Source organism: Eimeria maxima, genomic scaffold, assembly GCF_000499605.1.
Source record: "Eimeria maxima Weybridge genomic scaffold, Emw_scaff20, whole genome shotgun sequence".
NCBI classification, from domain to species: Eukaryota; Apicomplexa; class Conoidasida; order Eucoccidiorida; family Eimeriidae; genus Eimeria; species Eimeria maxima.
This window is the reverse complement of record NW_013563642.1, coordinates 40,644-68,540: the sequence shown is the minus strand read 5'-3', so window position 1 is coordinate 68,540 and position 27,897 is coordinate 40,644. Positions and strand designations below refer to the sequence as shown.

The following is a 27,897-nucleotide window of genomic DNA, read 5'->3' as shown; positions in this document are numbered from 1 at the left end:
GGTCCTGCCTTCATGTGGAGCCACCGTGCCGCGTGAGATGTGGCTCGGTGCGTTGCAGCTCGTGCCAGGCTGTATCCCCCTTCCATCCTCCTGCCGCCCTGAGAGCAGGGGCTGAAGCGCTTGGAACTGGAGAAGAAGGGCCAGTTGCATTTAATGAACTCTCAACTTAAGTATTTCGACTCAGTTACAGCTTACAACTTCCCCTTTCTAATATACAGGACGCCGCTGTGCAAATGAAGCTCTCAACAGCGGTCGGATTGGATCCGCGATTCGCGTTACAACGAGTTTCGACTAAAATTGAGCCTCTCCTTACGGAGCACATGAAAGCATCTACCAGTCATAGTAGGATTAAACGCTGTTGCTTCCCATGGGACTAGTTACCTATGGAACTCCTCAGCATGGTGATGTGGGATTGAACGATATTGGCTACGAAGTGCTTCATTAAGCTATTGTCACCTTCGTCCGTATTTCATGTTTTCTTGGTGTAAACGCCTGTTGTTTCAACTTCCCAAACGTGAGTGGAAAGGCAGTCGTAGGCGGTTCCCAGAGGACGAATTTTAGGCGTAGTCGCTCCTACAGCAAGAGGAGCGCCAGCGCAGCTGTTACGTTGGCCCGGGTGCCGATTGCGGCGTACGATTGGGTGCAAATAAAATATATTGAATGACTTCCTGGAAATAGCAAGTACTAATTGAAGATGAACCCTTCAGGAAGGGCGCCATTTCGCCGGGCACGTGAGACTGAACTTCTTCCTGCAAGCGCGTTGCCGCGCTATGCACACGGGCTCATCCAGCCCCAAACACTGCCACCTGTGTCTTGTTCGTTTTAGGCACAGTCCCGCTGCTATAGAATTAGGTAATTGAGCTCGTTTCTGCTCGAACTTATGTTTCTATTGTTCCATTTGACTTTTTCTCTGCGTTCCAGGCGTACTGGACAACGCCCGCCACTACAACTTCGCCCCTCCTGTGCCCTTCACTCGGCCGCGTATGCGTGTGAGCTGAGTGAGCGTGATATCTAGCTATTGATTGCTTCAGCTGCATCATCTGTGAAGTCCTCTTATGGGTCTCTTCCTCTGCACTGTCCCCTGCCTACGGCCTCCCGCCTCCCACTTCCCACAATGGCGTGCATGCTCATGAAGTGCGAGACGAAAAGCAGCCGCGTGAAAGGCGTTGCCTTCCACCCGACCCTTCAGTGGTGCCTAACGGCGTTGCATAATGGGGCCATTCAGCTTTGGGATTACCGCGTGGGCTCCTTGGTGGACCGCTTTGAGGAGCACGAGGGTACGCAGCACGTGCACAACTACATAAAGCCAAACCCACGTACCGTACAGATTAGCAGACATTTACGCATCCATCTGCCAAAGAAAAGTGCAGCGTAAATCGAAGACATCGCAAGTGGACGCAACGGGTCGCGAGACGGAGACACCATAGGGTTTTTTGGTAGTGAGGGTGCCGTGTCGTGGGGATCTGTTGAAGCATGATGCCACTTGAATGGTAGATGATGCTCTGCCTACGTTCGGAGACAGAAATAGAGTTCCACACACCCAAGTTTTGTTACCACAGGCTTCAAATGCCTTGGGCCGACTCCAGGCCATGCTCCGACAGTTGTTGATACTTCTGTTGGCTTGGGGACAACTTATGACTGCATGTGTATACACAATAAGTGAAATTCTCTCATGTATGACTATTGACTAGTTCATGAGAGTGCGTCGGCCTAGTTTTCGGGTTCATTTGTGCGTGCGTGGGTGCACATACTACCCTAACCCCGTGGGTGTTTGCGTCGGAGCCTCTTTTCCTGTTCGATTGTGCAGTAGATTCTGCCACTAGTCTTATTTGGCAGACCACTAGAGTGCATCTACGGAGCCGTGCTCGGTTGGTATCCTTACGAGGATTTAAGTCCGGGGAAGGGCTCGTTTCCGATCCTGTGAATGACGAGCAGGGCAGAACACGGAGGTGACACTAGCCACTTCGAAGTGCTTCATTTCTACGTATGTATGCATCCTGCACTACTCTCTGCCGCTCTTTGTTTCAGGTCCTGTCCGCGGCGTGGATTTCCATGCATCGCAACCTCTCTTTGTGAGCGGTGGCGATGACTACCAAATGAAACTGTGGAACTTAGTACAGCGCAAATGTATATACACCTTTTCTGGCCATCTAGACTATATACGCACGACGTTCTTTCACGATGTTTACCCCTGGATTCTCTCCGCCTCGGACGATCAAACGGGTACGTCTGTTCTGTCAACATTTTTAGTATACGTTACGATGCACGTGGACTTCTAGTAGAAGCACGTAGGCGACGTGCAGTCGCGTGAGCGCTACGCAGAAAATACAGACAGTCAAGGAGGGGCATTAGCTTGAAGCTTCGGTGTACATGCGCAGACGGCAGAGCAGCGATTTGTATTCACCCCGTAAGAGTTTCTGTCTGCTGCGTTCGGATTGCCATGTGTCTCTGCCCGTTTCTGAGTCCTTTCCTCTTCCACAAACGCCTGCCATGGAAACGAATCATCGCACTAGCGGTGCATCACTTTCATCGGGACAAGGGGGCCACTTGTGTTGTGCATTTGAAGTGGCATGCATGCACTTTCATGCACTTCTTCCATGCCTATTATTATTGACCTGTCGGCTCTAAATTGAGGTGTCGTCTTCGTGCGGTGTTCGTTTCTCAGTGCGGATTTGGAATTGGCAGTCACGCGCATGCTTGGCCGTCTTGACCGGGCACACGCACTACGTTATGTGCGCTCGCTTCCATCCAACTGAAGACCTGGTGGTTTCTGCTTCTCTAGACCAGACACTGCGGCTGTGGGACACTTCCGGGCTTCGGGAGCGTTCAGGAGGGGTTGTAGGGGCTGTGGGTCGCAGCGGCAGCAGAAGCACCGCCCATGGAGATATATTTGCTGCTACTGATGCTGTTTGCAAGCTCGTCTTGGAAGGCCATGAGAGGGGTGCCAACTGGGCGACCTTCCACCCCTCGATGCCCCTCATTGCTTCGGCAGCTGATGATAAGTTAATTAAGCTCTGGCGGTAGGTTTCACAGAATACGTACGATGGAGAAGTGCGTACAAAGGGGGAATGTGGGAACGGGAACCGCGAACGGGACTGGATTTTGCTATCCGTGTGCCGCTGGAGTTCCATTGTTTGGGGTCCCTGTGTACTCGGCATCTGCAAATGGGTGCCTTGCTCTCCTAGCATGCGGGCCTGGTGTGCGGCGATGTCCCAGAGTTCGGGGTGGGCGCTGTGAGGGTCATTTTCAGGTACAACTCTGTGAAGGCGTGGGAAGTGGATACACTACGTGGGCACAGCAACAACGTGTCTTGTTTGGTTTTCCATCCTCACCGCGACTTGTTGATTTCGGATTCCGAAGACAGAACCATACGAGTCTGGGACGTTTCGCGTCGTACCTGCCTCCACACCTTCAGGCGAGATATGGACCGCTTCTGGGTGCTGGCTGCCCACCCTACTTCAGGAGCCATCGCTGCAGGTCACGACGGAGGGATGGTGGTTTTCAAGTTGACAACAGAGAGGCCACCCTCATGCATGTGGACGGGGCACGAGCTGCTGTATGTGGCAGAGAGGCGACTCTGCTGGATAGACGTCGCGGTGCTGCTGCACCAACAACAACAGCAACAGCAGCTCGAGGTCATGCTCGGGGAAGTTAGAAGGCCTCCGAATGCCCTTGCTAACGGTCCCAAACAACTTCTTGTGAACCCTCTTAACGCTGGAGAAGTTAACGCTGTTGTGGTTTATGTACGTCATCGGTTGTCTCGCTTGAGGCGTCATTGCATTCTCCGCCCCCGGCCCCTCCGTATTACATTGGCATGTGCATCTGGGCGGTTTGCAGGGATCAGTCATTCGTGGGGGGAATGCTCCTTCGGTATTGGGGTTGCGCTTTGTCTTGCCCGCTGCAGACGGAAGGCGAAAGCCTTTCCTACGACTTTCTTTGTGGGCCCCGTGCAGATGGCCGGGGGGCCCCTGCCGCTGGATGTCTATCACAAGTTGCACAGGTGAAGCGCCAGGAGGCAATTGGCCTACTTGTTGAAGTGCCATGGGCAAAGTGAAGTTGTCGGTGTGTATGGTTTTGTGCGTTTGCTTGCTTAAGTGATTGCGAGTAAATGCGAATGAACTTCTGCCCGATTTGCAAGGGGGCAGATTGATTACTCGAAGATATCGTCTTCCCTGTTTCCCTACGTGATCGTTTGTCCGTTGCGCATTTATAGTAGATGCTGCATCATTTTTCATCATTGCATCCTTGCACCGTTCTTGGATGCCTGCACGTGGCTACGCATGCAACGCTGTGCTGTCTTGAGTAGCAACTCGTACAAGTGGCAGTAGTGGTTCCTTCGATAGCATTGTGCACGCTATAAGGCTTCAAGCTTGCAGATAGTGGGACGCACGTTCTGGGTGGAGGTTGGGTGTGCGTCGCTTAGGGGGCGGGTTTGTCCTTCGCATTTATCGCCCGCAACAAGCTGGCCATCTTAGAGAGCGCTCCCAATGGCAGCTGCCTAAGAGTTCAGACGGCTCCATCAGCTTCTTCTCACGCAGGACATGCCACGGCGGACGCCGGCCGCATTGAGCCCTTGCCGGTTGCTACCGACAAGATATTCTTTGCTGGGCCCAACAGGCTTATCCTGCTGGGCGAAGACAAGGTTAGTCCAACAAGCAAAAGCGAAGACGGCATGCAGCCACAGTTAACCAGCGCAGACTTTGCAACCTGGTGGGAAAATGCGGCAAGCAGCCAAACGCAAGACACCGCTCGTTTTGTCACACTAGTGTAACGCTCGTGGTTCGGCGATTTTCGGTGCGCCTACTGGCTGTTGTGGGCAGCCCATTTTGCTGCAGCAGAGGCAGTTCAGCGTATGCATTCTTGCTGCATCTGGTTTTTCTTTGCAAGCTGTGTGCTCCACCACGAGAGTTATTCATTAGTGCCGAGTCCTTTTGTGTCTCGTTATGTTCTTGGCACACTACAGATGTACCTTTACGACGTCCCGTCGCGTCGTTTGTCTCCCCCATTAACGCTGAATATTGGGGGTCCCGTGAGGACAGTGACATGGGCACCAGACATGCAGCACTTAGCGCTGACTTCGAAACATTCTGTGGTATTGCTACGCGTAAACTTCGCGGCATTGTCCGCCTTGCCGGTCGGAGCCACAGAGAAGGGAATGGAAGCCCCCGACCCAGCTTTTAAGGTACTGGCGTCCCTTCACGAGAATATCCGTGTTAAAGGAGGAGTTTGGGACCCCGAATTCGGTGAGCTACCACGCGCATCAACCCTCCGTTACTGTCCTCTGATAAGTAGACGCACACGGTAGATGCTCTATATTTCGCACACATTTCAGGGACAGCATTTGATTTTGTTTTGTTGCCGTCTGCTGCTCTGCTTGCCTGTAGTCTACTGTAGGTAAGGTGTTTGCGTGCAGTAAACAGATGAAGGAAGTCGAATTTTACTGGCCGATCGCCTGCTTCTGCATGTGTGCGTACTACGGTGATTTGCTTTGCTTTGTGCAGGAGGTTTCATTTACTCTACACTGTCCCACGTGAAGTTCTGTATGACCAACGGAGACAGGGGAATCGTGTATAGTCTTTCAGAGTCCATTTACATAGTGGCGTGAGACGAAACTGTGTCGCAATTCGTTGGTCCTGCCCTTTGGTATCCCTGTAAAGCCTGACATTCACTTGAAGCATAGACAGTCTGGCGCCGGTGACGTTTTCATTGCTTCTTAAGAGCTTGCAACCAGCACGGTTTCCGATTAGCTGGAAAAGGAGAGGCATGCAGCGCTGTGTTCTCAAGCGTTAATTGTGCAGAATGTTCCACTGCGTCGGTGCTGTTGCGGCCGCAGGGTGATGCAGCAGCAGCTAATATATTTGGACAGACGTTCACAACTGCACTGCAGGGCGTTGGCGTGCAACGACTATCTGTTCAGAGTAGCGCTCAGCCGTCAAGATTACACAAGGGTGGGGATGGGCGTAGGGAGTAGTGTTTACATGCTTTTCGGCTGAGCTCTATGTCCCTTCATGGCTAGTTGTGAATGCAGCTTTTCTTTGAGAAATTGTACCCGAAGATTTCCCGTCCCCGTTTCCATCCCATTGCTGCTTCAGGTCGCCTTGCTTGTCCGCTATGGAAATCTGTGCGGCAATGCGCTCATCGGCTACTTGAAGGAGAAAGGTTACTCTGAAGTGAGCATGCATGGCTACTGATGATGTTAGTGTCTTTTGTTCTTGGTGCTGCGGTCAGTGCGACTAACTTGCTGCTTCTGCTTCTGGCGACTACGCCGTTGTGTCGTCGCTGTCGTCAGCTCTACTCCTGACATGGTTACTGCCGTTTTGCATCTGCGTAGCCTTGCTCTTGCTGCCGCTGTTTTCCGTTGTATCTGCTGTCCTGGCTGTGTCCACGGATGCATTCGCTTTCTTGCATGCCTTTTTTGTGGTTAGCTGTAGCGTTGTCTTCTTTGAGTTCGTTCGGCCATCCTCAGATCGCTCTCGAATTCCTGTCTGACTGCAAGTCGAAGTTTTTAATGTCGTTGGAAGTTGGCCGTATGGATGAGGCACTTGAAGCCGCAAAGGCATTGAACGATAAGGTGCGTTCTCAGCGAGATTTTCATGTCTGCTTCCCTCCGCACCCTGCTGCTGCCCACATTTAGGAATTTTGAGGCCTCCAGTTTGCTGTGTGGCATGTATATTGTTATTATGCACCGAGTGCGGTGTTCTACGTATGTTATTGACTGCATCACTGGTCTGGGGTGTTCGTGCAAAATTTGGTGGCCTCCACTACCAACTGTGTCCTTATTTGACTCCTCGATCCCCTTGGATGTTCGTCCGAGACGGGGCTAATGCGCGTACTACTCCACTGTAATTTTGGTATGCGTTGGGTTTAGGCTGGATGGCGATTGCTGGCGGATGCCGCAGTGCAGGAGGGGCACTTTGGCCTCGCTGAGATTTGCCTCCAGAAGCTCAAGGCATTTGAAAAGCTGTCGTTCTTGTATTTGCTTCTGGGGGATCGGGCCAAACTAAAGAAGATGCTTCATGTGTCAAAGTTGCTGCGGGAGCCTCTGTTGCGGCAGCACCAAGCCTTGCTGCTGGGAGATGCAGAGGAGCGAGTAGACGTTTTCATGGAGGCGCAGCAACCAGGACTGGCATATCTTTGTGCGAAAGTGCATGGCCTGGACGAGTTAGCTGAACAGCTGAGGGGTTCCGTAGATGAGAAGGACATTGAGGAATTCCTGCCGAAGACGCCCGTAGCTCTATTTCCCCCTTTGCCCGTCATGAGGTGACCTGCGAAAATCATGGATATTGTCGCACAATCATGCCTACTGTGTGCACGCGAGAAATGTGTTTATTTGCGCATACACCTCCAGTGTTTACGCGAATGCTGCTTCATATCATAGCATATCGAAAGGTCTACCTGTGGGTCTGTCAGCCGCCGGGCGTTTCCCGAGGTGCGTTCAATTTGATGTTTTAAGAGGTAGTCGATTTGAAATCTTCATCTCACTTGTTTTTGTGCAGATTTGGGCCGGGAGAGGCCGCCACTTGGAAGCCTGCAGTATCAGGAGAATTATCTCCCTTTGCTGCTGCCCTACGTGCTGTTGATGAAATGGATCCAGAGACCGCTCGGTTGATGTTGCACAAGGGTGAATTTCACGTTCTTTCGTCTCCTGCGCATCGACCGGTAGACGCAACCTGCTAGTTAATGCGGCAAGAAAACGAGTAGTCATGCTTATCAATGGGGACGAGGAAATGGCGAATGATCAAGTGTCTGAGGCTTCCCAGGGCAACAGGCTCCGTGGAATGCGAAGCGTGTGAGACGTGCAGACTGGTTGCTGTGTTGTACTTGCATTTGCCTGCGCAGGCATGGATACGAACGAGGCAGACGTGGCAGCTGCAGGGCGGGCCACTGGGGCGATGGGGGATTGGGCGGAGGCTCCGGGGGTTGGCAGCGATGAACTGGAGGACTTTGCCTCCGTCGGCGCAGCGGCAGAAGGGGAGTGGAAAGATGCCATTGATATTGGAATGGATGATGAACCTACAGTTTCTTGCGCTGGAGGAGCAGCGAGGGGCCATGGAATTATCAACGGGAAAACAGGGGAGCTTCATGGCGACACACCTGGAACAGACCCAACGGCCGCCTGGAGGCAGAAACCCATTCCTTCTGACCTTGTTGTCGCGGGTAGGGCAAGCACAGACTTGTCCAAGGCTCCCTGCCCTGCGTTCACGCCTGATGCAGACTTCCGTCGGGTTTGTGGTTAGCTTGCAGTGCAGGGTCGAACAGAATGGACTTTAGCTCATGTTTTGAACCAATCGCCGTCTGTGTTCGCCTTCCTTGGTATCCCGTAGAGGTGCATGCATGCGACTGTCTCTATTGCAACAATCTGTTTTATTGGGCCATGGGTTTTCTGCATAAACGCTTGACATGGCGAAGACGAGCTATTTGTCTATTTCAACTGCAGGGGACTTCACTGGCGCCATCCAGATGCTGCGGCGTCGTCTTGGTCTTCTGCGTGTTGCTCCATTTGAGGCTGTATTCCAAAAGATCTACGAAGCTAGCTGGGTTCAGTTGAAGGGCCACTCTTTTGCTCCACCACTCCAGTTACCTCTCACACGAGGACAGCCCTACAAGACAGCAGCCCCCCCCCGGCTGATCACCAGTGCATACCTGCTTACACAAGTCAGAGAAGCCCACAAACTGGTTACCGGTAAGTTCATGCATTTGGCATAGACGCTTCAGTGGGTCCACATGTTGTTATGCTAAGGGAATGGACTGCGTGCTTCTGTGTCTTGCAGGGGGCAAGTTCGCAGAGGCCCTCGCTGCGTTCCGTAAGGCCCTTATTACCCTTGCACTTGCAGTGGCAGAAAATCAAGAAGAGGAGCAACAGGTGAAGCACCAAGCGTGCAGTCTTTCAGTGCCTGATGTTCCGCTGTTGGTCGTTTCCTTGCAGTGGAGGCCTTCCAGTTGCCAGAGCCTTCTGGTTGTAGTTAAAATTCACGTTTCGCCTTCACGTTCAGTGGTTTTCTCATTCATAGTTGTTTCGTAGAGAATGCTCAAGCTGTCAGTGTTCGTTTGCTGTTGTCGCTGCAGTTGCTGGAGATGCTGGACATCTGTAGGACCTACATCACCGGCATGAAATTGGAAACAGAACGTCTGTCCCTGGCAGAATCTGACGCACAACGCAGTACGCCAGCCGTTTGCATATAATGCACAAACACATCTGACCCTGATACTGGTTTTTGCTTTGAAAGCTGTTTTAAGCCCGTGGTGGGAGCGTGGATGGATGGATGCTTATGTTTCGCGCGCTGTGGAGAGCAGTGTGTTAGCCTCCTTGGAATCTAGTGATATTTCCTCTCCAGATGTCTTCGCCTTTGGCATTTCAAATTTTGCTGCATGCAGACCTGGAGCTTGTCGCATATTTCAGCTGCTGCCGCCTGCAGCCGTCACACTCCTTCCTGGTTCTCCGTAGAGCAATGAGTGTAGCATGGAAGGCACAGAATTTCATCACTGCTGCGTCGGTACGTCGGCATATTCCCTTAGGGCATATGTGTCTGTATGCACGGACCACAAGCACTTAAGCGCCAAATGTATCTCCTCTCCGGTTGAAGGAGTAGGGCTGTGTTGGAGGTTGCGGTCTTGCAGTTTGCCCGTCGACTACTCTCTGGAACGTACTCGGGTTTAAAGGGCGCACCAGAAGAGCTGGCAAAGGCGAAGAAGGTCCTCCTGCTTTGCGAGCAGAAGGGAACAGACGCTATTAATATAAACTATGAACCTGGAGAAGCAGGTGAGCATCAGCATACTCTGGAGAGGAAAGCGTCGCAACACAGCTTGGCAGTGGTCCAAAATGCCGTCCATCTCCAGCAAGAGTTTACGTCCACTCGCTTCAGGTCGTCGGGAATAAGACTCACAGGGGTGTCGTACCAGGACGGTGCAAATAGGTGACTGCAACACGGTTATCCCTCCTGTCTGTTGCTTCAGAAAATATGCTTCTCTGCACGTCGACGCTGACGCGGCTGAACCCAGGCACCCCTGTTGTTCGCTGCGGTTTTTGTGGGGCAGTGGCCCAGCAGCGTCTCCAAGGCGGGTTGTGCAGAGTTTGTGAGGTTTCGGAGCTCGGCGCCAGAGTGAGCATGCAAGTCCCAGTTACTGTACCACTCATGTGTGCCCTTAAGTGGCTTAATTGTCCCAGGATGTAGAAATGCAGCCCAGTTGGAGTGGTTGGTTGTTCCCTCTCTTGTGTGTGTGCGGCTGCTACTTGCAGGTGGTTGGCGTTCAGTTCCTCCCCATTGTCTGAGCTGCGTGGTAGCTAGCTGCACCTAATCAGGAAAGGCAAGAGTCTTTCCTCGACCCACGCCTACATTGTGCTAGTGGCGGTTGTATTTGTAGCAAGTCTTCGATTGTGCCAAGTTTAGTCAGATATAATTGTGCAATGTTCGAAAGTGGAAAAAGAAAAAACACTAAGATTCAGACCACCACTGTAGAGCTGCCTTTTCTTTTTATGCCACACGCGAAGTGGTGACTAAAATAACACTTCCCATGAGTAGACATGGGAAGAGTGTGATTTGTTTGTGTTGAGGATAAGGGAAAACGAACATGGCGCAACCGAATATGCGGCACAACTTGCTGCAGCGTGCAGTAGTCGTTTCTTCGGCTGTATGGAGAGCTCTTCTGTAGTGACAAAGTTAGTCATATATGCTCTAGCTTTTCCGTGTGCTACGAACACGTCATTTGCCAGAGGCGTCTAGCATATCAAGAAGCCAGTCTCGTTTCAGTCTGCATCCCAGCTTGGAAAAGTTGGACTGCGGCATCGTAGCTGTAGCGCAGAGACCCAGTTTTGATGGCTTCATAAAAGGTGCTCGTTTGACTTCATACGGAAGCCACCAAACATTTCTCACCTTTTCCCGCGTTCTGGTGTTCCGTGAGCCGCCGCGAGCCCCATTGACAGGGGAGCTGAATTCGAGAATTCGGCTTTCCTACGGGCAGCAGCATCCTCCGCAGCCCCAGCGGCATGCCTTTGTAGTACATGAGGACAAAGTTTACATCACAGAACTTGGCTAACGGACCTCCGCATTAGTCGTGAACTGCGCTTCCAGAACAGCAGGTGACCAAGGAGCTGAGGAACTACGGTCATTCGACGCTGGGCATTGCTTCACAAAGAGAGTCCCACGCCACCCGAAACTTGACTGCAGCGGTCACTGAAGTTGTCGAACGGCCCGTGCTACAGGACCGTTACGGTATATGTGAATAGAAATGTACATGAGCTGCGTCTTTGTCACGACCAGGACGCTGAAGTAAACGACAATGCTGGATTGACGACACGTTTCTAGTGGGGAGGCGCCCCCCATGAAGCACGCAGTCTGGGGCGCTGCGGCAGGCGACGATTCTAAAGAGACGGAGCAGATTACAAATCCTAGTACCTGAATCGTTTGGTATTTGCGGCATGCATTGCCTCCGACCGTCCTGTATACGAGCTTGTGCGACTGCTTTGCGAAATCGACCGAGCTAGCCCGTCTCCCAAGGCGTCTGTTTCCATCTCGTTCTGTGCCTCGCCCTCCGGTGCATGCAAGCGGGTGATACGCCACTTCCACTTGCGTTCCTCGTCACTCCAATCGGCGACAGCCTCATGATCAGGCCCCAACTCCCCTGAGCAATTCCCAGAAAACCCAGTCGACACGAGGTGACGTCACGTACAAGGATTAATAACAATAACCACCCCACAATAACGCATATGCACAAGAAAGTATAAGCGCACGTATGCACTAGGACTGCGCTCCTGTGGTATATCGTCAAGGTATGGAGGAGAAAAAGGGGTGAAAATAATGCGGAGAAAGAACGCGTGTGCTATGTGCCTTGTTGCGAACCACTGAGTAGCATGACGGATAGGTCAGATACAATATGCTTCTCTAGATATCGCTTGAGTGGTCGAGCCCCGAATGCTGGATCAAACGCCTCTTCAAGCGCGTGCTCTAACGCCCTATCTGTCAGCTGCAAGTCAATGCGTTTTTCGCGGAGACGGTGCCGAACTTCTTCAACTTGAAGCCGCATCACCTGCACAACGATGTAGGATCGAACGGGGGCAACAAACGGCAGATATACAATGCCACAATGCTTAGTGACCGTTGTCGATGCATGGGCACATACACAGAAGACCCCCCAAGCCGCCAAGCCTCAAGGTGGAAACTTTAAGTGCCTCGGGATCAAGGTCTAGCAAGCTGTGGGATGGGAATGTTCCGCAGCGTTCACCTCTATGAGATCGCTGTTACTCAGCGCCTTGAATGCAACAATGTCATCCAGGCGATTGAGCAGCTCCGGTCTGAATAGTTGGCGCACTTCCTTCATCACTTTTGCAAAAGCTTCAGTAAATATTGCCTCTGCTTTATCCTGGCCTGCAAATCACAAACATCGTTTTTGGCATCTACGCGTCTTCTTCCTCTGGGCAAGATTAGTCAAGCCAAACGCATCTTGCATGCAAACGCAGAGGAGCGAATTTTCACGTTTTCTTGCTGGCTTAGAATGCTAAGGTCCATTGTACTAGTTAATTAACTGAACAAAGAGCGATTCTTACCACCTATGGAGCTTTTTTCGGCGGCTGCAAGGAGATGATGGGCACCAATGTTGGAGGTCAAAATGAGCAAACAATTTGAGAAATCAACTGTGCGGCCTTGAGAGTCAGTGAGGCGCCCTTCGTCCAGAACTTGAAGCAGCACGTTCCAAACCTGAAGACAAGGCCTCCAATACTTCATATGAAAGCTCCACACGAGCAAAACTGCATATATACAGTTAGCAACGGTATATTTGCATTTGACCGGGAGCGTGTGCGCTGCCCACTGTTATTCCATATGCTGTGTGCATATGCTATGAAGAGCATGTGCTGCATTCCCATTACTCTCACATATGCTCCGCCTCACCTGATGATGAGCCTTTTCCACTTCATCCAGTAATACCACTGAGTAGGGATTCCGCCTGACTGCCTCTGTAAGCTGCCCGCCTTCTTCGTGGCCGACGTAACCCGGTGGCGCCCCAATTAGTCGAGCAACGGAATGAGCTTCCATGTACTCTGACATGTCCAGTCGCACTATTCGCTCCTTTGTGTCGAATAATTCTTCTGCCACAACTTTGCATAGCTCCGTCTTCCCCACACCGGTCTGTTAAGAACGAAAAACAAGAGTACACAGACACAACAGGAGTTGCGTCAACGCAACCATAAGCGGAGATTCTTGGAGTTCCTACAGTGGCAGCAGTCGGAGACAAACTGACAAGCTGATTCACTACCAGTGTGGATTTCCACTGTTCTTCACAGATAGGGGCTGCCGCACCGCACCGGGCCCAAGAAGAGGAAGCTCCCGATTGGCTTATTTCGTCTGGCAAGGCCAGCAGCTGATCTCAAGATGGACTCCGATACGGCAATGACAGCTGGGAGCTGGCCGACGACACGCTGTGAGAGTTTTTCCCTAAGGCGCAGCAACCTTTCCTTCTCTGTTTGCGTCAACTTCTGCACGGGAATGTTCGTCCAGCGATGCACAACGTCAGCTATCTGTTCCGGTCCAACTACCTGTGCCGCAGTAAGAACGCAAAGCCAGACAGGTAGAGAATAATTCATTTCTTATTCGGGCAAACGCAGTTTTGAAAGCCAGATTGCAAGACGACAGACTGGACTGCTACTCCACGACAGGTGAAAGGCTTTACAATTCCAGATACTCCATTTCTTCTTCCTAAAATACATCGGAAGCCAAGAAGAATGTACCTCTGTTAGCAGAGGCTTGTGTGTCTTCTCATACATTTCCTGCTCCTTGCGTAGCTCCATCAACCGCTTTTGTAGTCCAGGGAGTGCGTCGTACCGCAACTCTGCCACAAGGTCCATCTGACCTAGCCTCTCTGCCTTTTCAATCTTTGCTTTCAACTCGTCCTCTTTCAAAGCAAGCTGCCGCAACTCATCAAGCGTTTCCTTTTCGCGCGTATACTGAATCTGAAGCGGTTTCAGTGTTTCTCTGTGCTTTGCAATCTCTTGACGGACCTCGGTGAGGCGCTCTTGTGAAGCAGCGTCGCTTTCCTTCGACAGGGCCGTCGCCTCCACCTCTGAAGCAAAGCACACACAACAAGCAACCGGGGCCCAGCTCCCGGTAGACTGCAGACTGCCTAGTGGCCATGCTCTCGCTAGGTGATGAGTGGCATAGGTGAGATATGCAGTACGAAGAAAGCTATGACGAGAGTTGCCCCTTGGCGGAAGCTTAGTCACAGGTTGTCCAACAATATCAATAGCGTGCCTAGCTGGAATATAAATCGCTCGAGGCGATCCATAACTTCTGGCTTGCTGTCAACTTGGACGCGGGCGATGGCACACGCCTCGTCCATGAGATCTATGGCCTTATCCGGTAGAAACCTGGAGGTAATGTAACGATCCTGTTGAAGCAATTCAAAGGATATGCAGCACCGGAAAGCAGAACCACCTACAAACTTGAGTTTTGTCAAGCAAAGACACCAACACCAACAGTTGTCACTACTCCCCATGTCTTGATGTAGTGCTTTCAAAGGCAAGCAGGCTAGAAGAGGCATAAAACCCAGCTAGAAGCCGGAGATGTTGTAGGGGACAATCTCACCGCCAGTTGAGCCGCTTCTACAAGGGCACTGTCCAATATTCGAACTCCGTGGTGAGCGGCATATCGATCTTTTAAGCCTCTAAGGATAGAAATGGTTGCAGAGACAGATGGCTCATGAACGTGCACTTGCTGAAAGCGCCTCTCAAAAGCGGCATCCTTCTCCACGTGTTTTCGGTACTCATCGAGGGTTGTTGCCCCGATGCAGCGAAGCTCCCCTCTGAAACAGAAAAGCATACAAGAGCCCATGCCAGCTTGGTGATCGATCATTTCATCAGACTTCATAATTAGCTGCATTTCATACACGACTCTACGTAAGACGGCGCAAGTTTCATGCGGCACACTATGAAGCTGAAGGGCGAAACACCAAGCTTCCTAATATGTCAGATATTTGGACACGCTAAGGAAAAAGTAGACTATCTGGCAGCTCCTAGTGTTCACAATCCACTATAGCAAGCCAGAACTACTCTTACAGCCGCCGTCGAACGCTAATAAGCACTTAGCAAGAGGTACCTGGCGAGCATTGGCTTCAAAAGATTTGCAGCATCCATGGCTCCGTCTGTCTTGCCAGCCCCCATAACCATGTGAATTTCATCAATAAAGAGAATAATTGAACCTTCTGCGTTCTTGACCTCCATTAGTACTGCTTTGAGGCGTTCCTCAAACTCCCCGCGGTACTTCGCTCCAGAAATAAGAGCTCCCAAATCAAGCGATATCACGCGGCAACGGAGTGACGACGGCACATCACCCTCGACGACCCGTCTAGCCAGACCCTCCACAATTGCGGATTTCCCTACACCTGAACATCAGACAATCAGCTGAAAAAGCAAGAATAATTTCAAGACCGCTGCGTCTCTAGATGGGTAGAGGTAGTCCAAACACAGGCACGGAGGAGATTCGTGCTCACCTGGCTCGCCAATCAAGACAGGATTGTTTTTCGTTCTTCTGCAGAGAATGCGAATGACCCTTCTGATTTCTTCGTCCCTACCAATCACGGGATCCAGCTTCCCTTGCTCCGCTAAGTCAGTGAAATCTACTCCGTACTTCGTCAGAGCGTCAAAGTTCTGATCAGCCCCTTCACCCGTGACTCGCGCTCCGGCACGAATCTTCATGCAAACTTCCTTCAACTTCTTGTAATCACAACCAGCTGCCTGGAGTGCATGCTTGACTGTGCGATTTTCACATACTGCCAACAACAAATGGTCGACAGCTAGATGAGTGTCCTCTGCGAGATACATCAACAATAGAAATTCAAGTTCCCTAGTTGCTGTTAGCATACAAAAACGAGCAATAACGCATAAGAAAGATTTCTGCATACTGAGAATATGGTGTGGGGTACATAATCCATAGTTACTCTGGTTTGTCGTATAAGAGCTTACTCATCTCTGTCTGAATGGTTTTCGCTTGACGAAAAACCGCTGTGCATGCATGATTCGGCCCGACGTATTCTGGTGGGGGATTTTGCGCCGGGAATTTCGAGATTTCTAGATCCACTTGCTCATGCAAAAGCGTCATATCTGCACCGACCTTCCGCAGAGCCTGGGTAGGAAGCTGCTGTGGATCTTGTAAAAGAGCAGCCAAGAGGTGAAGCGGATCAATTTGCGGAGCTCCACGTTCCCTACATATGTCCTGTGCTGCAGTGTATACCTTCCTCACCAACCCGGTCCACGACGATGGATCCATCTTTACCTAATTTGAGTTGTTATTCCTCTTGATTGCTTGATATTGTATTTTGATTTTTACGAAGCAGCTGAACCGGGAGTTTCGTGCGTGTGATGGCGGGTGTGTGCAAGACCTCGCTTAGCGAGCCAACTGCGCAGTCAGCTGACCATAAATGGATGCTCAGCATAAACGGGCCCTTACAAAGAAAATTGTTGAGTCAGTTTCAAAGAATTCGTTTTCAGGACTTTATTTTTGACGCAGCCACCAGCAGCGTGCGCGGGCGTTTTCAAGCCCACATGTGCCACGGAGTCACGCCGTGATAGTGGAGCGACAGCGCTACGGTTCCAAAGTGGGCTACTTCGCCATTATGTTACACTTCAATAAAGCTGGGATAGCAACTACGCAACTCATCAACAAAAATATGTTGTACGTGCACGCATTTCAGTTTCTTCAGTCAACGCGAGCCTATGCTAACCACGCCATTGGTTTCCTCTAATCGCTGCTGCACTGTCCTTAATTTTCTGTTACGTCCTGATTGAACTCCAGAATCATTAAGCATTAAGTACTTTCCTCCATTGGCTCACAGCTTATATCCTTCAGATGGAGTAGTCCGGTGGCTTCTGTGGCGACAGGACCAATAAACTAGAGGCCACGGGCGATTGCCGGGCACACGCCAGTCAAGCTCCAAATTTAACTTTCCTACTAACGAACTAAATTGAAAGTTCTTCTCATTCAGCTAGCTAGTTCAACGGCTGTTCAGCCTTTTATGCATTCTATTCAGTTTGTTCCTAACGCGTGAGAAGGCTTTGGCGTTCTTCCAATCTGCCAGAACCGTAGTTGCGTCGGCGCCAACCTGGGGGACAGTTCAATAAAATATAGAATGCACATATCCACGAAACCAAAGAAGGCATGTACAACTCACTTTCGGCCTTCAACATTCGCTACAAGCTATGTTATGGCTGGCTGCTCGTACAGATAGGCAGGAAACTACCATTTGAGCTACTCTAGCAGCTGATAGCCCGTTTACAAAGTGCTGTGTGTGCTGCTTTTATCGCCAATGGAACCCAGGGGAATGCACTGTGGGACTAGATGGGCAGTGTCTGAGGTGAATGCCCTCTGCGTCACAATCTGCCGCTTACCAGTTTGGTGCCCACTCCATACTTGAGAAAGAAAGTGGATCCCAGTCTATATTGGGGTTTTGCGTTGCAATCATGTACTCGATTTCAACTCCTTACTTCTCTATACAAATTTGACTGACCCGTTCAAGTTTGTATTTTGTGTTTCGGTGCATGCGCTTGGTTTGCTAGTGCAACGCCATAGCTGCATTCCTTGCATAGTTATTGTATTTCCAGAGTGGTACCTACTATTCCTTAATTGTCTCAGCTAAGCCTTCAGTATGGCGTACAGTTCTGGATGCCCTATACTTGCCAGTAGTGCCTTTCAATTTTCGTATACGGTTCGAGAATGCCCGAAACAGCGCTCCGCTTGTAGGAACTGCTTCCACTGCCACACGCGTGGTCTTGAAGACAGAATGAAAATCTAACAGAGGATTCTGGTTCAGCTGTGGTAGCCCATTCACCATTTCTATTGAAACGCCCTCTTTTGCACATCGTACGTGAACTGCATAGCTGCTCACCTGCGGTGACGCTACAGGGCTTTCCCAATATAAGCGATTTACCACAGTGCTTCAGCCTAAAATTTTTCAACAATCAGAATGAATATTCAAGCAACGTCTTACAACGGGAAGCAGAATGTTAGTACCCTCAATACTTTGCTGCTTCAAGCTACCCAATATGACAAGTGTAGCTCGCCTGGTGAGCGAACAGCAGAAAATCCCTCCTATTGAACGAAATGCATGCGTTGAATTGCGTGCAATAGGAGGAATCTTCTGCACAGTATTCATGGCTCTCATCACAAGCACAAACCACGGTTTATATATGCCTGTGGTATGCATTTTGAGTGATTACGCAGTTAAAAACACGCCGAACTCCAGAACCGTTCGGTCAACTCGACTTCAAGATAAAATTGTGCAAAAACGGCGAGGCGGAATACGTGTTTTCGCCGTATTACTACGAAGTTTCAACGGAACATGTGGAACGGTCCATGCACTAGTTTTACCATTCCCAATTTATCACGCGCTTCGAAGGGTTCACATCTCGCGGCAGGTCTTGCTTGAGACGTTGAGAGGCTTTGGGGCGGGGAAGAAGCAAACCCTTTGTAAGGCTCGTCCTCAGCGAGGGATGATCCAAAGGCAGTGCTGCTCCGAGGGTCCTCAGGAATAAGAGGAAGCTCTGCGCAGATCGTCGCACTAAACAAATGCGCAAGTCGTTCCACGGGCATGCGCTCAGCGTGACAAACAATCTCCAGCGTGCTTCCTATAGCTTGTGTCAAGGTGCTCCACATACAAGGCACCGTGCTGTGCATAACGGGCACCTCTTGGGTTGGTGCCAGTAGAAAATTGCCACCAAATTAGCATGAAGCTTGCAGTGTAGATTGTGATTCACCCTCAGTGCTTTATGCGCACACTGAATCTGGAAGTATTGCTCTGAGTGACGCTGTGCGTGCGCGCGCGTCAACTGCACTTACATTCCATGTTGGTGAGGCGTCAGCAAGTGCATGTGCATTGCCTACAATAATGAGACCTCTGCTGGCCCTCGACAATGCAACATTAATCCGTCGTGGGTCAAAGAGAAAAAACTCCCGTAAATTCTGCGAAAATCAAACACTTGAAGGTTGGAAGAATAAACTGGGTACAAGAGGCATCCACACCATAGCATACATGCAAAAAGCTCGCTTCGCTTGGTGGACAAAATGCGAAGTACACAAATGCGTTTAGAGAATAAGTAGTGTAACATGAATGGATGTGTAACAGCACGTGTGTATACTTCTGTAGGCTTGCCTATCCACAGTGTGCAGCCAATGCCAACAAGCTACGGATTAGGAAAGTCCCAATGACCTGCAAAACATACCTTACGAGACGCCTTTACGGTAGATAATATGATGTACTCTCTCTCATGGCCTTGAAATCCATCAACTGTAAAGACCTGCGGGTGCGGACGGCACCTCTCGTCCAGTACGTCAAACGCCTGGATCGCACCGGTACCACAACATACGGAGAACAGCACCCAAGTACAGCACATCGGCAAAAGGAAGTCAGCCAGTAAAAATTGTTCCGCCTCAATCTGCTGGAAAAAGTGTCAACCAAATAACAGCCACCATAAAGTTTAATGCCCCCCACTAACTTCAGCAACCTCACTGGCTGAACGAATGAGAGCCGACTCGACCGCTTGACGCTCCCTCGGGAGTTGTGCTCCCTCTCCTGAGTTGGATGAACACAGGATAATTGCAGCATTACCAATAAGGTCGGGACGTTCGAGAGGCTCCAGAAAAGACCCGCCTTTACAGCTTCGGTAGAAGCAACAGTACCTACCACGGGGTGCAGAACGCGAGAAAGGAGCTGCGCTTGAGCCTGGTATGGTGTCAGAACTGCAATATCCTTTTTCGAGGTACCGCAACTGAGTAACACTTGCACGCACTTGTACACCATGAAAGCCTCCCTAAGTAACAGCAGAAGAAAAAACATCCGAGAAGAAACAGACCACAGCAGCGTGTGCAAACGAATTCCCTCCGAAGTTGCCAGCCATAATTTGCCTGGCATCAGATACCCCATCCTAGGAGTCAACCCAACTGTAGTCTAGTTCAGTCTAGTTACTACCAGATGGCAATTATGCAAGGTCCTAACCACAGCATTAGAGACAATGTGCAACGGCAGGGCTGAACTTCTGATTACGGACAGCGGATTTTGGAGGGAGCTTTTGACGCGTTGCTCCGCAGGTAGGCTCTTCAGCAGTGTTTTGCATCCGTCTGCACTACGTGTTAATCCTGCAGTACCCGAAGGATCGAAAGTTTCCGCTGTGCCTCCTGGTGCTGAAGAGGGCAACGCGACCTTTGCCAGCATTCTGCAAGGTCGTGATGCCCAAGGAGATGTGTCCAAAAACAGAATGGGGAGGACGTCAGGCCAAGGGGATGCATGCAGCTCCTGCACCCAATGAAACGGTGGGGCTGAGTGTTCTGAAGATTTCCCCTGCACTCCTAGCTGCTCCAAAAGCCTCTTAGCAAGATCTTTGTCTCCTTCACTGCCGTCAGGCCACGGGAAACGATATTTATCCTGACTTGTCTCCAGCGATTTAATTGCAACCGTCTGATTCCCTCCGAATGAATATTTGCAGTGAAGCGAGGCCATCTTCCCAAATATGCTCCGCGGGCCAACGCTGCATTGACTAGCCACTCTACTGATATTCGAAGCTGCAACTGCATGCTGTGGAGATTCCACAAGCGGCGTCAAATCGACGCCTTCGGGCCGCCGCTGAAACTGCTGCTGGCTCTTTTCAGCTTGGTTCGACGGCAGTGGGAACCCGTCAACGGACAAATTGCACGTTCGAGAAGGGTGCGTTAGCAGTTGTCCCTCATAAAAGTGCGAAGATATAAATGCGGCTAGGAGTGGAGGCATTCGGAACTGAAGATTCAGCAGAACCGACTTACACGCGCCGCCTGCAAATCCAGCCGCAGCACATCCGCTGCGCCCCTGGATGATGAAACGCCCAAAAATAAACGAAAAACAAACCAGCTAAGTGCCCAATACTGAAGATCTTTGCTGACCTTTGAGGGCACTAAACAAGGAGCGAGGCGACGCTGATGCTGCCAGAGCTGATGCAGGTGGCAGTTGCCGCTCATCGCCAATCAGCACCACCTTTTCAGCGCCGTTAACCAAAGCCCCAAGGCCTGCAAACTCTGTAAGAGAGAAGCACCGTCAAAAGAGCGTTTATCCAAAACCTAAATAAAAACTTTCGTATATGTGGGGTGATACGCGGGATGCGCCTGGCGTGTGCACGGAGGACCAAGGGGAACGGCGGGAGGCCGAAAATGTCGCTACACGAAAACATCGAACACCACAGCTTGCTTCGCAGCAAAAGCCAGCAAACGCCTGGCCCCAGGCATCCGCAGATAGCATCTTCATTCAAATGAGTGAACTCTGGGCAATGGCAAAAGGTTAGCGGAAGTGAGGCCAAGAAACGCATTAGTCACTAAGGTGTTTGGAAGGAATAGGTAGTCGCAAGAAGAATGGACTAAAGAGGCAAGCTAGAAAAGGCCAAGGAGCCTAAAATCATTCACACGGATACATCAGCAGAGTACGAGAGAGGCCAGCACGAATGAACAAGGGAACTTGCTGAGGATGAGCACGCCTGAAACCACCTAAGGTACTCTGTTCAAAGAGAAGCAGAAGCACGGTGGCTCAAGCAGCTATTAAATTAAGTACGAAATGATTACCGGTAAGCTGCGAGCTTTCATCTACAAGAACCCGACGAGGTTGCAACTTCAGCTTGGCTAGGCGATGGCCCTTTGTCGCACATTACCACAGCAGATACATCCAGACCATGTTTCAAGAGCAGGAAATCCATGGACAGCAACTGAAAATAGTCAGCTTTAGGGACGGGCCAAGGGATTCAAATGAGAAACTCAGCAGAGGCAGCCACAAAACATAGATTGTCCCTACAGCTGCCAAGGGCGGATCCAGCAATAAAAGTGTCAGCAGTAAAACCAGCGAACTTCCGATTTACCTGATATATTGTATCGAGCAGCACAAGTGCCTACGCATCCGCCCCGCAGCATGTGGCAACAACCAATGCGCATCTACAATTCTTGGAAGCAAGTCTGTGCTGAGGCCTCAAGGTGACGAGCTAAAATGGCATTTGGTCTCAACGTGAAGTAAAAGAGTCAAAAGAAAGGGTTCTTGCGTACTCTGTGTGGGGGCGATGATGCCTGGAGCGCTTCCAGTACCGCTTCTTCGTCAGAAAGGCGAATTGTCTGTACACCTGGAGTCGCGAAGCAAGCAAGCAGCAGCAACTACTGAGGCCGAGCTGGATGCACTGCAGCACGTGGGGTGCTATCCTTGCTGTGGAGTATCCAAAGCAACTGCAGCAAAAGCCCTAATGTGCAAATGCGTTGCGGTGTACCCTCCTGGTCAAGCTTGTTCTTGAGAGAGCGAAGTGCTGCGTGCGTCCCTGCAGCAACGAAAATGGGAGCTCTACACGCGCATTGGGCGTCCTCACACCGTGTTCCTGAATGGAACGTACATGCCGACAGCCATTCGCGAACTATAGAGGCAGCAACAGCTGTCTTTCCCGTTCCCGGAGGCCCTGCAAAGGTACAGCAGCACACGCCAACAGGACCAGAAACCAGCTCACCAAAGTCATCAGCCCTTCTGCTGCTGTGTGGAAACGCGTTCCCTTGTGGGTTAACAGTCACCAACCGAGTATGCTACAAATGAATTCCAATAGATCCTTTGGAGCGCTTTTGGCGCTAACTGCATTCCAGAATTGATGAATTTGGTTGGCCTGCCTTCTATAGTCACGATGCGGGTCCCTTGGGTTGTAGCTGCAGAGACGGCTTCACGCTGCCTGGGCGTAAGAAAGCTTAAAGAGGTTTCCGAAGCCATCCCCTGCACTTCTGAGATGTGCGCTGCAGCTGATCCTGATACACCAGAAAGTCCAATCCCAGATAATGACGTGGCTACTTGTGCACCTCCGGCGGAACAGGACGATGCTGGTGAAGGAGGACCTCTGCTAACTTGAACAGATTCATGTGTATCTTGCCCCTCTGTAGCTGTCAAGACTTCCAAAATACGATTTCCACGTGGGTAGGCGGCTGACGGTGCTTTCTCTTCTTCCCTTGCTGATGCTACTGCACGAGTTCCTTCAAGCAACAGCTGCATTGAAGCACTTTCGGCCAATTGTGCAAGCGCCTCTACCTGACGAGCGTGGACCGCTGCAATAAACGATACAGGCATTGCCCAAAAGCGCGCCCCTGGAGAAAGCGAGAAACCTTCACTCCGCAAGTGCTCCCTTTTAGGCTTTGTGGAATTTTGGCGAAATAAAGCAGGTCCCGCTGCATCGGCAGCTGGTGCGTTGATGTCGTCGCACGAGCCACAATCTCCATGCGCTGATTCTGGAAAGGGGTGCACACGGACTTTAATATTCGGCAGTCTGCTGCTGCTACATACGGATGCAATGAAGGCCGGGGACGCCAACGCAAATCTGTTGGCTCTCCAAGATGTTGCCTGATAAGAGCACACACATTTTTCATCCTTACACAGCTGCTGAAGTGGTCAAAACTCCTAGAAAAAGGACACGAACAGCTATAGTCTTACATGCACCGCCAACAATAGCAACAACAAAAATGAAGAGGTCAGTCACGGTTTTACCATCTTACCGTTTCCAGTTGTTTCAGCACATGCTCGAGCTCCTGCTGCTGTTGCACATTACTTATCAATGAAGGAGAATTGTCTACTGATGACTCATTGACAAACGATGTGCCGCAGGTTTGTGCCCTCCAGCATGCTGTTTTTGTTACTGTTGCTTTGATTGCCTCTGATGACGTTTCACAATCGGGACAGTTCATGGGGCTCCGAAGTAATTCATCCGCAGACACGAGGAGGGTGCGGCCACAGACCACGCAGCGGATACGGTACTTCCCCCCTCCATTCTTTAGCAGCTTCTGCAGTGACTGTGGCACGGTCAGCTGTTGCATTTGCTTCAGGCTCTGTCCACCACTTGTGTAGACAGACATCGTCCCAGATACATCTGAGCGTGAAACCATTAAAGCAGAAGCTGACTCTGCTGCGGCAGCTGCTGCTTGCTCCGTAACACAAGAGAAGTCAAATGAGTCACCATGAAGTAACTGAAGCTCTTTTGCCAGCAACGCTGAAACCTGTGTTCACAGTACAACGCCCCTGATAAACACTGGCTACACAACGGCAGGAAGCAGGCAGACAAAAATCACGCGATGCAACAGATCAACACCGGGTTGTGCAAGAATAGCACTTGCCACACGACGAACAGCAGAGGTGAATTCTACAGCGGCAGCATCATCAACAGTTCCCAACGCAACACAACAGACTTCGTCAACGGGCTTCAGAATGAGGAGAGACCCGCTCTCCAGCTGTTGCCAAAAGCTCTTCTGCCGGCTAGGCGGCGCATGCTGGGGCCCATCGATGGCCTTGAATGTCCATCGGGGGGCAGCACAACCAACACGCGGAGGCGCACCTTGCCCCGTGGCCTCAAGGAGGAAGCTGTCGGCACAGTCAAAGTCCCGTAGACTCTGTAGCAGCATCAGCATTAGCAACAGCAATGCACCCATTCATGCACTTGGCCCCGAATCGTGGCTAGCTAGGACTAGGTACCTAGCTCCATCACAAGTATAAGACACTAATGCCTCCGAAACCCTGCAGTGCAAGCGAGCAGAAGTGGAACTGCTGAAGCAGTACACGCGTAATGCCCACCTGCATCAACTGTGCCCCCTTTTCCAGGGCAAGCATAGCCAGTCCGCCCTCCACATACGCCAGACGACGGGCAACATCCTCAGCTGCTACTGAATTCACATAAGAAACCACTGCGCTGTGTCCAGAAGTGCCTGCAGGTCCGGTAGCTGTGCCCAATCCTGCTGCATGCTCTTCTAGTCCCAGCCGGACACGTTGTCTTAAAACGGAGACGGAAGCTTCCGTCGCATGTGGATGAAGGGCCGCAGTCTCCAGCAGACGCAGTAGCTGCCGGAAGCTAACGACAAACTCCTTACGGCCTGCAGCAGTAGCATTGGAGGTTATTACAGCAGCACCAGAAATGTGGGCAGCAACACAGGTAACATGGCGCCATTCGTATCAGTAACATGAATGACAGAAGCCGGCAAACAACCCGTCTTGCATAAGCCCAAACGGTCAGGGGAGATCTCGGCTCTTCAGAAACACAATGCACAGCAGTGAATGCGTACCGGAGGTTCCTATTTTCTTCATATGCTTCTTGCAAATAGGAGGAAACTTCAGCAGCAGTTCTTCTAGCCGCTGCGGATCCGTCTCACATAGCAAAGCCTGCCACCTCTTCCAGATCGACGCAGAAGTTAACGAGCAGCTGCTGCAAGCAGGCACAACTGCCACATCACCGTTGTCCACTGCAGCCGCATCTGGAGTACCGATTGGTGAGGCACTGCTTGGTTTAGGTACATCTACCTGGCGCAGTTGTGAGGCACCACTGGACGCAGCCGTTACTCTAGCGCTTGCCGGCTCTACTCGAGATGGTGCAGTGCAGCCAGAACTGGCCACTAGAGCGCATTTTGTCGTTGTCCTGCTGGAAACAGTTGCCGGCACTCCCTGGGAAGTCACACAACGTGTATGCCCATCTGATGCAGCCGCTAAACTTGAGCGACGTGCTCGTGTAGGGAGAGCAGCAACAGTACTAGGCCCCTGGCCCTGTCGGAACACCTCGTTCTGTCGAGCGCTAGGGCACAGGCGATCCGTATCTACATCAGTGGCTGAGGAAATTACTGCCGCTGCTTCTGAAGCAATTTCCGCTTCCAGCACATGGCAGCACCCAGATAGATTTTTGCAGCTACTGCCAACACGGCGCGCGCCATCGCCATCTCTGTTGTTGCCAGTGCCATTGCTCCGCGTCCTGGATACTCCAATTGTCGCCTCAGAAATGGCTTGCACGCATTGATGCTGTTTCCCCTGCAGCTCCTCTGGATGCACCTGATATTCTCGTTTCTGTTGCTTGTGATGGAATTCCTGCGACCACTTGAGATAAGTATTAACGCGGGCGCTGCGCGCAGGTGAGTTACTACATATGTCTAATTTGAAGCCCTGTATGGTTGAAAGACCTCCGTAAACTACAGGATGACACGGAGATGATCGCGCACGCGCAGTAGCAGCTGTTTCTGTTACTTTCATTTCCTCTGCTGTGCTCCCGTTGATATCTGGGTTTGTCTCTGCGACAATTCCAATGAAAGCTGGTGTGGCAGCTCGCGCCGCCGCTGTGGCTTGCCTGGTGGTAGCTGGCGGATCCGTTTCTGCGAGCGCTGCAGCCGTTAACGATGCTCCCAACCGACACAACCACCGACGGGGAGCTGCATTGTTGAACAATGAATGGTGACCCCCGATAAGGTTGGCGCTGCCGCCGCTGCCAATGCTGACATTGCCTTCCGTAAGCCGACCCCTTATGGGCAACTTCAGAGGAAAATATCCCCCATATATTCTATTAAGAGGCAGCAGGCTGCGGACAGAATTTGGGAGGGCGGAGCAATACCTAACCAATAGTACCTGGGGACAACGGAGATATAACCCCGCAAGAAAATATCTTCCCTCAGAGGGCATTGTCTTCACAGCCGCAGTACATCTGCTGCAGCTGCCGAAGGCCCCTGGGATATGATTCACCGGGATGGAAGTCGGAGCACACGTAATCGGGAAGTGATATGCCATATGCCTCAAGGAGGCGGCCGTTTCTGCTGGTGGGCGTTAAGGCAGCAACTGCCGTTGATGCCACAGCTGTTGCTACCGCAGCTGTTGCTGCTCAAGCTGTTGCTGCTGCAGTTGTTGCTGCTGCAGCTGTTGATGCTGCAGCTGTTGATGCTGCAGCTGTTGATACTGCAGCCGTTGCTGCTCAAGCTGTTGATGCTGCAGCTGTTGATGCTGCAGCTGTTGCTGCTGCCGCTGTTGATGCTGCAGCTGTTGCTGCTGCCGCTGTTGATGCTGCAGCTGTTGCTGCTGCAGCTATTGCTGCTGCAGCTGTTGCTGCTGCAGCGACACTGCATGCAGGCAGAAGCTACTGCGTGCTCCTTGAGCCCCTGTGGAAGGCGTTCCATTATCTCCCGAAAACCCTCATAGCCATGGCAGACGGTCGGAGGCCCCGCATCAGGGTATACGGGGGAGGTTGTGCGGAGTAAGCAAGGGAGCATGCAAGGTCCAGCTCAAGGTTACGGGAAACTCTTAACTGATACAGAGCCCCAGGTATTCACGAAATGAGCAAGTCAACACTTAACGCCTGAGGCAGTGGTTCTGCGCCAGTGAGGGCGCACGGGGGCGAGCGCCTGCTGAATGGAGTTTCTCAGATATATCTTGTCTCACGGCTCAAAAAGGACAACGTAATAGTTGAACGAGTTCAAAAGACAATGAAAGCCCCTCAGTAACTAATTACGACTGATTTTCTTCACTGAAACGGGGGGCGGGCGGTGCCGACTGACGAGAGCGCAGCTGCTCTGTGACTGCGCCCTGTCGGAAGGCTCGAGTCTAGAGAGGGTGTGAATATGGAGGACTTGTAGATGCACATCCTGACAAGGGTTTTCTTCTTTGATTCTATTCTATTTCAAATGAAGACTAATGCTACCCCAAGTTTTCCGCAGCCGCATCCCACCGTTTCCTGGGAAAACATAGAGTCCTTGCCTCGAACAGTGATGACTCATAGAGGAACTTTAGGCACGTGAACGCACATTCATTGCTCTATTTCAGTTTGTGTACATGCGTTTCCTCAACACCTGACTTAAATTTCTTACACCGAAGCATCACGCCTGTACATCGGGGGAAGCGTTAACTAGATACCATTACCATCTGGTGCGTGGCATGCGCGGCCCGTCTCTGGCATCTCTAGGTCTACAAACAGCTTATCTCACTGCAGCAGCAGGCATACTAGTAGAGGCAGGGATCCACTCTAAACCTAAACGCCCTTGCTCGATTAACTAATTTTTGTGTTTACGGCTCTCACCACAGATTGGTTTGAACGGTCAAAACGAACAAACTGTGGTGTGCGGTCCCCGCATTGAGCCTCGGGTAGTTGAATTATATTGT

General features: G+C 51.2%; 3 protein-coding genes across 3 annotated transcripts; 1 reads left to right on the top strand and 2 right to left on the bottom strand.

Annotated features, from left to right (window-relative positions):
• Window positions 1-1,114: 1,114 nt before the first annotated feature.
• EMWEY_00003910 (coatomer alpha subunit, putative) lies at window positions 1,115-10,270 on the top strand (the record flags this gene model as incomplete). Its single annotated transcript, XM_013477844.1, has 21 exons — window positions 1,115-1,277; window positions 2,029-2,223; window positions 2,666-3,020; window positions 3,251-3,743; window positions 3,905-4,000; window positions 4,424-4,642; window positions 4,964-5,243; window positions 5,502-5,601; window positions 5,834-5,960; window positions 6,093-6,170; window positions 6,467-6,571; window positions 6,869-7,260; window positions 7,497-7,621; window positions 7,840-8,157; window positions 8,438-8,683; window positions 8,772-8,863; window positions 9,067-9,160; window positions 9,376-9,494; window positions 9,619-9,760; window positions 9,955-10,100; window positions 10,238-10,270. The coding sequence occupies 21 exons, from the start codon at window positions 1,115-1,117 to the stop codon at window positions 10,268-10,270; spliced, it is 3,918 nt and encodes a 1,305-aa protein (XP_013333298.1).
• Window positions 10,271-11,168: 898 nt separating this feature from the next.
• EMWEY_00003900 (hypothetical protein) lies at window positions 11,169-16,253 on the bottom strand (the record flags this gene model as incomplete). The annotated part of the gene is made up of 13 exons (XM_013477843.1): window positions 11,169-11,262; window positions 11,433-11,619; window positions 11,838-12,024; window positions 12,220-12,362; window positions 12,542-12,692; window positions 12,885-13,121; window positions 13,298-13,528; window positions 13,721-14,052; window positions 14,241-14,376; window positions 14,574-14,790; window positions 15,084-15,369; window positions 15,478-15,795; window positions 15,950-16,253. The coding sequence occupies 13 exons, from the start codon at window positions 16,251-16,253 to the stop codon at window positions 11,169-11,171; spliced, it is 2,823 nt and encodes a 940-aa protein (XP_013333297.1).
• Window positions 16,254-18,346: 2,093 nt separating this feature from the next.
• Window positions 18,347-26,007, bottom strand: EMWEY_00003890 (MGC80941 protein, related; the record flags this gene model as incomplete). The annotated part of the gene is made up of 15 exons (XM_013477842.1): window positions 18,347-18,523; window positions 18,819-18,941; window positions 19,202-19,318; window positions 19,489-19,551; window positions 19,663-19,789; window positions 20,027-20,783; window positions 20,892-21,014; window positions 21,561-21,630; window positions 22,032-22,105; window positions 22,367-22,429; window positions 22,539-23,349; window positions 23,502-23,999; window positions 24,129-24,389; window positions 24,571-24,866; window positions 25,056-26,007. The coding sequence occupies 15 exons, from the start codon at window positions 26,005-26,007 to the stop codon at window positions 18,347-18,349; spliced, it is 4,512 nt and encodes a 1,503-aa protein (XP_013333296.1).
• Between the last annotated feature and the right edge of the window lie 1,890 nt (window positions 26,008-27,897).